We start from the raw sequence: 9680 nt of genomic DNA on the forward strand, positions 1-9680 counted from the left end.
CATTGTTGTTGCTCGATCAATGTGAGGAGACGTCATTTTGCATTCATATTTTGCACATATATGCATGCATACATGGGCTACACCTTGGAATAAAAATATGGCTTTATTCATGCCTTCTTATTGTCCTTACTAAGTTCCAAATCTGGGATACTTGTCCAAATTTTCATGATTATTATCCTTGTTTTGTTTGGATATGCTTATATGTGTATTCATCTCGAATGTTATTCTTGCACAATCAAATGTGTATCATTCCTTATCTCATGATTACCCCTTTTATCATAAAGATGTTCTTGCTTATCTACATATATGGTTGCTGACCTATTTGATTTGGCAACATATGATGTTGAATTGCTCCGATTTCTAGCGTGGTGAGCAACATAGTGGGGAAAGTCCTTATAGCCCTCCTATTCGCCCAATACTTATGGATGTCCTTGCTCAATAATCAATTTTTAGCTAGATAGTACACAACTTAGGCAACCAAGTACCAACCATACCAGGATGGACCATCGCCTACCCATGCATGGCTACGAGGACTTTCTTCACACTAACCCACTAATCTTTCATGACACTAAGGAGCCTCTGGATACTGACTTTTGGCTCGGTACCATCGAGCAAAAGCTTGGACTTATTCATTGTTAAGAGCATGACAAGGTTCTCTCTTCATCTACAAGACACCGCTAGGGTTTAGTGGTGTAACGTTGTGGCCACACGCCCCGCCAACTACCCTTTCACTTGGGAGGAGTTTTGGGCGGCGTATCACTCATTCCACATTCCTAAAAGAGTCATGTATATCAAGAAAAAAGAATTTCTCAATATCACCCAAGACAATCACGATTCACGATATAAGACTATCTCTAGCAGCTTACCCATTCTCATACCTATATTCAAACTCCACTCGGCGAACAATACAGTCTACATGCAAAATAGTGCAAAACATTGCATATGAGTAAACTTTGGTTAATCCCCTAGAGTCGGCCTAATGTCATATGTGCACACCTTCAATTCCCCTTCCAATTATGCACCTGAGGAAGCCACGACTGATGCCAAGAGAAGAAAAATCATTCTACGAAGGTGTTGGAGGTAATCTCCAGGCGAGTGGCGGAAAGCACCCACCTAATCCTAAGAACAAGGGGCTACCTAGGGTTAGCCTGAGGAGATGGTGGAACACAAGAACAAACAAGGATTTTGAGTGGTTCAAGCCGCCAGAGCGTAATACCCTACGTCCACTTATGAGTTGTATTGTTGTGAGTCTGAGAGTGTCTAAGTGAACTCAAGAGAGCATGTCCCCTTTATCGTATGTGCCCTTCCTTTTATAGTCCAAGGGGGGCACGTACAAGGGTGCTGAGCCCTGACAGGTGGGCCCAACGATCTAGTATTAAATATGTATAACATGGAGTGTTCAATGCTGCTATGGACAGAGATCTCCCTCTATTGTCATGCAGATCTTCTAACCAAGCGTGTTTCTGCTCCGTTTGCCAGCTCGAGTTGGCTACGGTCCTGCGGAGTGGACTATGGTATGCTGACATATGTAGGGGCCAACCTCGCTAACGTCCGTAGAAGTTATGACGATATACCCGAGCTATCATTTTTGGTCAGTACTGTAGAGCGTGCCTAGCCCGAGCCAGTAGTTGCTCATGATGGCGCCGCTGAGACACAACCGTCTTGCATCGGTAACACGCGGTTTACTGTGCAACCCATACACATAGTGCTGACACACAATTGCCTGCCTCGGTAACACGTGGAGCGGTTATTAGAGCCTGCGTGATCTGTCAAAAGTCTGTCCATGCCCTGTGTGCAGCAGGGCACACCTTAGCCGCCTGTATTGAATGTGGGCGAGCGAGATTGCCTCCAGCCGAAGGCTTGCGCCACGTGCCCATGGGCCATGTGGCATTACCGGGCTCCTATCTGGGCCACGTGGTGTTAAACATTATCACATTATATTTTATAAGATATTAATAGGCACACGACATCCAATAACAATACATCACCAATAAATCAGACATGTAACAAGAAAAATATTGTTTAACCATACAAAACAACAAAACCAAAGTGACATATGGGCTGGTGGGCGGGCGACTGGTGGTTGGACGCCTAGGTTTGGGTGGATGTGTGCTTAAAAGGGTTGAGAGAGATAGGGAAGTTGTTATACTTATTGTCTATTAGGTTGTACACCTAATTTTATTGGTTGAATATTACCCATGGTAATCGGGTTTAGATTATTGCTTCCCATATTCATTCCCGCTTACCTAATAGGTGAGGATTTTGTCCCATATATTATACTCATTGGGACAATTTTTGTCTCATATCCTAACCCTAATAGAAAAAATTCCTCATGGGTTAGGGCCTGTTCGTTTCAATCACAATCCATGTGGATTGAGCGAGATTGGGTGAGTTTGAATCCATAGCAAGTCGAAATTCTTCATAATTTTTCTCATCCTATCCAATCCATATCAAATAGGAATACCGAACAAGGCTTTAGTAGGTATCAGGTTCCCATCGACATCTCTAGTGTTAGCATGGACCATTTGTCTAAAGTTTTCCCCTCCTCAAAACGAGGCATTTCTAATTCAATGAGTGCATAAATTGGATGAGTTGGTGGTGTCGTAGGTGCATCGAACCTATCCACTATATATGAACAATGCACTAGATTTTAGTTAAATAAATTAGCACATGACCTTGGCGTCCGATGTGCACCAGATGTGAGCTATTCGTCTGATGGTGTATAGACTCCGACAAGAGTTATTCACAAAGACTATTGGGTGTTTGTCTCTAGACAGACCAGACGTGTCTGATAAGTAATGGACCTCAACCACCGGATGTCCCATACCGTTAACAATATTTTTTGAAACTAGCCATTATAGTGTTATCGAACATGTTCGATGGAGATAGGAGGGCTGCATTAGACATGTTTAGTATCCTTGTGAACATTGAGTGGAGGGGAAACGACTATGCCTATGCCTTTGCCTTGGGGCAATATATACCCCTCCATCTCATCCTTAGGGCTACTTTGGAAACCTCGAATCCCCTTCGAGATTAGAGAGGATTAAGGTAGAAATGAACTAGTTTCTTCTCAATCCCCTTCAATCCCGAAGGGGATTTGAGTTTCCAAACTAGCCGAGTCTCTTTTGCTCATTTGTTCAGTTGAAGAAACACATTAGAGAGCATGAGGGAGTTCTTGCCTAATGGAGTGATTGAGATTTAATAATCACATGATTAAGAACATCATTGTTGCAAATAGAGTAGCAAGTGTGCATCCACCTTCCTGGTTAGGCTTATGTAGGTCAAGTGAGGGTTTGCGTTTGTTGCTCTTGGTGATCATCATCACCTAGACAACTTCGTGGTGATTGAGAACTTAGTGATTACTCGGTGGAGCTTGTGGGTGACCCAACTCATGGTGTGAGTGGTCGTGGCGATTCATCAATTATGACTAGTGGGAAGTATCAACTCTCTATACTTTAGGAAAACATCACAGCGTTCATATCCTTATCTTTACCTTTTGCATTTACATTTGTGCAATTACTTTGTTGTCTTTACATTCCTAAAATCGACATGCTAGAGTAGGATTGGAACCAAGGAACTTAGGGTGCAAAATGCTATGCGTAAGATAGAATTCACTATTAGACACATTGGTTAAAATGGGCTAAGTGATAGGTTTTAGTTGTTGCAAGAATTTTTAGATTAGCCCAATCCACCCTCTTTAAATCTTGATCCTTTCAGTGCTCATGGTTTCAAAATCACCATTCCAAGGTAGAGAAAGGATTTCACTAATGGAGCTTGAAATTTCGTGGCTGAAGTAAGCTTAACTTTGCATATGTTTGGTTCTCCTAAAAATCTGATTCTAGTTGTGAGATGTGAAAAAGCTGTTATAAGCTGACAATTATAAAAAAATATTTGGTTGAAACAACTATCAACTATAGAATCTATAAGACCATGACATCTTATAACATAGAAATCTGAAAAAAATTAGGGTAGAAGGTGGTTGTGAATTAAACTAGAGTATAGATTTTCAAAAATCTATTCTGATGTTATAGCCCTTTGATTGAGATTCTAGATTTTTGGTAGCGAATCGGGTTCAGCTTCATTTAGTTTAAGAAAGAGGGAGTAAGAAGCGAACCACTTCGTGCAGCATGTGGCGTGCATGGTCCTGCGACAATTTGACATATGTCATATCTATACCCATAAGGTTACTGAACATAAAACTTCCATGTACGCACATATTGATACACTGCACATGTTCCAGTATTCTGAACTGTTGATTATGCGGTATATATACTGACTGTAGACTTCCTATGGTGCATACTGGTAACTTCCATCAGTAAAAAAAAAGTTACAAGACCTTCCAGAAACAAGGTTATTCATTATTCAACAAGATATGAGCTAATGGAAGTAAGAGGATTGTAGAGCATTTGCCTTTTTAGATGCTACTGAAGCATCTGCGCTTCTGCCAGCCAATGAGTATGATTTCTCCTGGTTAAAATGAGATAAAAAAATTAATAGCTTTATAGAGTTGAAAGTATGTGGATCCCAGGAGTTTCTTGCATCTAACGATGTGGAAACTACAGATAAACTAATTGGTTTAGGCGAATAATGTCAAGGCAGCTTTGGTTCTCAGGTTGATAATGTGTATTCACACTTTCGGACAATTATGATCTTAGTGTATATTCATTCATAGCAGTATGATATTGATACTATTATATGACCATATGATACAGAAACATCTAATCACATAAATGAACCCATAATACCCATCTATGGGCTGAATATTATCACAATGTTATTGTCTCGTAACAGAACGACGAGTCCTTCTGGTACAGTGGTGAGAGCTATCTTACCGAGTTACTAGGTTATGGGTTCGAAGCAGCCTCTCCCCATTTGCGAGGAAAGGCTTGCCTCGGCCCTCGTTTTATCCCTTACACAGTTACTCATACCCCACAGGTTTGAAGCAGCCTCTCTGCATTTGCGGGAAAGGCTTGTCTGACCACTTTGATTGTTAGGATCACAATGTGTATCCATAACAATCCTGCCTAACAAACTTCAGAGTAAAAACTAAAAAAGAAAGAAAGCAGTGCGATTGTGTGAGCACTCTTACCAGCAAGCGCCACAAGAAAGGTGCACCCTCTCGTTTCCTAATTTGTTTGCCAAGAATCTCAATTGCTGCAAACCATTGAAACTGCATTAGCTACTAACATAGGTAGACAGAACAACAAATTATTCAATTTTGCAAGTAGCGAAGACTTCAAACCTTTGGAAGTCTCTCCAGCATTTATTAGAACAGTGTACCAAACTTCATTGAAGACATCCACTTGTTCATCTGATGCACCAATCATCTAATTGTACCATTTGTTTATCTTTAGCAAACACAAACATATTTTATAATTACTTATCCTAAAGTAATAAAAAGGTTCCAGATCCTACTTTATAACCAAGCGCATCAAAGTCTGGACCCAGAGTGTCATAGACTTTCATGTGATCTCCTTTCCCATATTCATAAGCAGCCTCCGCCAGCTACATGAAACAAAGAATAATTGAAAGCAGCATTATCAATCTTGCAAGAGAAGATTTGTGTTGTCGTGATTACAACAGATAAACAAGTAAATAAATAAAATTAGTAAAGAAAACTCAATAATAATAGCTATGATATATTGACACAAAGAGTATGCATTGCATGCAGCTACATTTAGCTGCCTGAATTGGACCTCCAAAAAATTCTTCAGAAATACTAGACCACTATATGGATCTTTTTTTTGGTTCTTTTTTGTGTCTCTTGTTGGGTTTCAGCTCGAGTCTACCCCAACTTGCTTGGGACTTAAAAGCTTCATTGTTGTAGAGGTTGCTTTGTTCTGCCAATGCTTACTCTTACAAGAGTAACACATATTGCAAGTGACAACAGCTTAAAAAAAAGAAGTTGCATACCTTGATTGCCTTCTGCATCGCTTGCTGCCGATTCCTGTCCATTAAACGTACCCTGCAATCAGGTTGCTTTTCTGATTTAGTACTATTAATAAACCTTCTTGTGTTCCTGCAAAACACAAGACTTAACATATCTGACCTTGACTTCAATGATTCCAACATATTATGTGCACTTTTTAGCTCACCCATACTTGATAGTGCCCACAATATAAGCAAGTCAAGGAGCCATTCCACATGCCATATAGACTGAAAAAGGTTCAAACTGACAGTCAAAAGAATGTTATGTATGCAGCAGACGTACTCAATAGGCAGCTTTGTTATATATGCACCAGACGTACTCAAGGATGTTCCTGGGAGTCAATACCTCATTCTTTAGTGCATCTAGCAATGTCGTTAACCTCTCTTTAGCTGAATCTATATGACCGCGTATGAATAATCGCAGCAGCAACCCTAGACCATTCAAATACACCTGAATGCATGAAAAATTATTCAGTTCCCCAAGCAATCTATGTCTAAAGTAAAATAACCAGCAATAGACATAATACCTCTGCTGTCTCACAATCACTTTTCTCAAGTTCCTTCATGATGTTGTGATCATATATCTCCAGAACTTTACACAAAGGGGACTCAGCTTCTAAGTAACAAACAGCTACATGCCACCAGTTGTGAGTTAACCTGTGAGAGACAAAAAAAAAACTAAGCTCATAGCTGTTGACTTGCATCAGTAGAATGCACACTGCATGGAGAACTACATACAGAAATGATGTGCATGCCTCCCATGACGGAGAACATGATTCCATGAACTCAGTAGCTTCTCTGAAACGACATTCCTGCTGAAAAACATGGCACAACTACAAGAAAACAAACATTTTGTTATTGGATTGTGCACAGCTACAAGATAAGAAAATGAATTTTATGTTATTTGACTATGCACATATCAACTAAGTGAAAACTCTTACGGCTAATATGAGAAGAATTTGGTAATCTAAACTCTCCCACCCAATATAAGAATTGTAACCGTTATCTCAAATGACAAGACAGTTATAACTTCTTCCTACTCAGAAATAGCATTGTGGCTTCTAAAGCGTTGAACAAAACAAAATGAGGATGTAGGGAGACGTTGAACCAAAATTGGTGAACCAATGATTTGTCACACAAGTACATAATTCAACAGTGATTAATTCAGTTTCCCAGAGCCAGGTTAATGATGACTAGGTACTACATGCTAAGTTGCCGCTTGCCAATTAGATGTGTAAACACAGAACAAAACATTTAACTAAAGATTTGAAACTCCTTATTTTGCTGGGCCATGCTAGTATGATCATGGTTATAGATGCTATGTAGGCTGAATTGCTGAAATGAATTTTATTTTTCAAAAAGAAGTAGAATCGACTTAGCTTTACACAGAAATCATCAAAACTTTAAAAGTTTATGATGTATCTTCAACAGATCCAGCTAATCTCAAATCACAAATTGTATTAGTCAGTACACTAGATCCTGGATAGGAACCCTTTGATATCTATTCCTTCATTTCTATTTCTACTGAACAGATCCTGTATGAGATGCTTTTAACTACTGAAACTAACTACAACCACATCATGAACATACATTATGCTGTGACCAGAAGTCATTCTTGTTTATAGCCAAGCCTCTTCGAGCAGCTCTCTCAGCTTCATCCATCCGTCCAAGCTCAAGCAAAGGGAAGGCAAGCATGCCATATATGAAATTCTGATCTTGATTCTTCGGCAAAACCTGATAAGCATTGAGTACCACAAATCTAGTGAACAAAAGAGGCTGATACAAGAGGGTGGCAGGGTGCTAATTTCATAATAAAATTAATTATTGGTACTCACAAGCTCTTGCAATGCACCAATTTGGCATAGTAAAAATGTTTACAGGAAACGATGAAAAGGAGTGCAAATAGCCAAATAGGCAACGATTCTTTAAGAGCAAGGCTAATAATATAGCCGGCTGCTGGCTACAAGGATTGTTGTAGCCAACCTCTTAGCCCACTTGTATAATAGTTAGCTCTTTATTAATAATGTATGACACACTTGTCTCTCTCACAAGATTTCTTTGTTCTCGTGTCTAAGTTGGCGGTAAGGTAACAACCCACTTTTCCTCTCTCTCTCCTCCAACTCAGCATTTAGCCTTCTTATAGCCTGTCTAACAACAGATGACCGTGCAGTTATAGGGAACAGTGAGCATATAATGCTCTCAGGAATTATTGGATCTTACTTTTGATACAAAGATACCATTGTTGATATTCCTTGGGAAGAATCAACACAAGTACATCAAGTGAAAAAGAAATGCCATATCAGCTTCAACTTCATTCAGTCAAGCACAAAATTTGAACTTTTGAAGCCCGTAAATACAAGAATCCCGTTTGGCTTACTTGTTGAACGAATTTCAGGGACAAATCTGGCTTTCCCATATAGAAACAGATGAGCTGCGCTCTCTTGAGAGACAGGAGATCCCTGGGGAATTGCTCGAGAAGCTGCCATAGACGACCATATTATTTACTGACTCCGGAAGTAGCAGAAGTGTATACCCTTCCAGTCCCCAAAATCAACAAATTAAGGTATGTCAAACCTCGAAGTGCCGCTCGATCGCCACCTCCTCGTCCCTCTTCTCGCCCACCAGCACGGAGAGCGTCCCGAAAACGGCCCTCTCGTACTCCGTTGCTTTCCCCTGGAAGCAGGCGCGCAAAAGCACCACAGGTTGAGGTGGTCGGCTTGGCCCAGGGAACGAAAGTGGGTGGAGCAGGGGAAGGTGGTCGAAAGGGAGGAGGACGCTAGCTCACGAGGTTGTCCGCGGCGGCGTTGAGGAAGGCGGCGGCCCCCGCGGGGTCCCTGGGGGCGACTGATTGCGCGGCGTGCGCGGCGGCGAGGGCGCAGGTCGGGTCGGCCGCGGCGGCGCGGAGGACGGCCGCCACGCGGCCGCGGCCGAAGGACATGAAGGCGGCGTAGTAGGCGTCGAGCGCCGCCGCGCAGTCGGCGGATGACGTCCGATACTCCTGCCCCCACATGTCCCGCCTCACCTGCCCCTCCGCCGCCGCCATCTGTCCCTCAGGTGACGGCGCTCGACTTCCGATCGCCGTTTGCTCCGTCGGCGAGGGGAGTGAAGGGAGAAGGTCGCAGCCTCGCAGGCAGCGGGCTGAGGTGGCACGGGAGACTGTTTGCTGGCTTGCTGCGGAGAGCAGAGCGTGGGAGGGGGGAGAGCCGAGTGCCCAGATGGTTGCTTGCCGTTGCCGGTTGCTATCGCGTTGACAAGGCCATTGTTCGGCGGTCGGCGTCTGTTTGTTGTGTACGGTGGATGGAGTGGGGAGTGGGGACTGGGGTGATTTGGGTTCTTCCGATGGCGAGGCGCCTCGTGGGTGCCGACGCGGCGACGACGGACGCGGCAGCACGTGAAACGAGCGAGAGGACACGAGCTGAGGTGGCAGATTTCGTGGGGGTGGGAGAATCCGGGATATGATTGTGCCGTGTCCTTAAGTTTTTTTTAGGCCTAGCGTGTACAGGAGCTTTTAACGAAAATAAAATCGAATGCAAGAAGATAAATGAGAACCATTATAATTTCTGTGCATTACGACCACACATAAATCACATTTGATAGTATAGTTTAACGACTATATGACACGCTGACAAGCTAATGTCATGAACCTTCCATAGTTCCATACAAAAATGAATTTAAAATTAAAATAGACCCTCCAAAAAAATAATTAGACATATGGCCCACGAATAGCCAAAAGTCCAAGAAAAGTATGAGTT

The 9680-nt window shown here is 42.2% G+C and overlaps 1 protein-coding gene across 3 annotated transcripts; it reads right to left on the reverse strand.

Annotated features, from left to right (window-relative positions):
- Positions 1 to 4145: 4145 nt before the first annotated feature.
- On the reverse strand, positions 4146 to 9283 carry LOC100276965 (uncharacterized). 3 transcript variants are annotated; one of them, XM_020549420.3, is made up of 13 exons: positions 8714 to 9283; positions 8503 to 8601; positions 8306 to 8407; positions 7519 to 7662; positions 6667 to 6761; positions 6456 to 6585; positions 6249 to 6379; positions 6050 to 6172; positions 5914 to 5965; positions 5416 to 5505; positions 5243 to 5327; positions 5090 to 5154; positions 4146 to 4467 (listed from the first exon to the last, which is right to left on the reverse strand). In XM_020549420.3, the coding sequence occupies exons 1-13, from the start codon at positions 8969 to 8971 to the stop codon at positions 4378 to 4380; spliced, it is 1464 nt and encodes a 487-aa protein (XP_020405009.1). In that variant the 5' UTR covers positions 8972 to 9283; the 3' UTR covers positions 4146 to 4377. The 3 variants fall into 3 exon arrangements, with proteins under 3 accessions (XP_020405009.1, XP_008670891.1, NP_001358512.1); NM_001371583.1 differs by having other exon boundaries at positions 4168 to 4467; positions 6050 to 6156; positions 6275 to 6379; positions 8714 to 9172; XM_008672669.4 differs by having other exon boundaries at positions 6050 to 6156; positions 6275 to 6379; positions 6456 to 6761.
- Positions 9284 to 9680: the final 397 nt, after the last annotated feature.

This window comes from Zea mays, chromosome 1 (assembly GCF_902167145.1).
Source record: "Zea mays cultivar B73 chromosome 1, Zm-B73-REFERENCE-NAM-5.0, whole genome shotgun sequence".
Classification (NCBI taxonomy): domain Eukaryota; kingdom Viridiplantae; phylum Streptophyta; class Magnoliopsida; order Poales; family Poaceae; genus Zea; species Zea mays.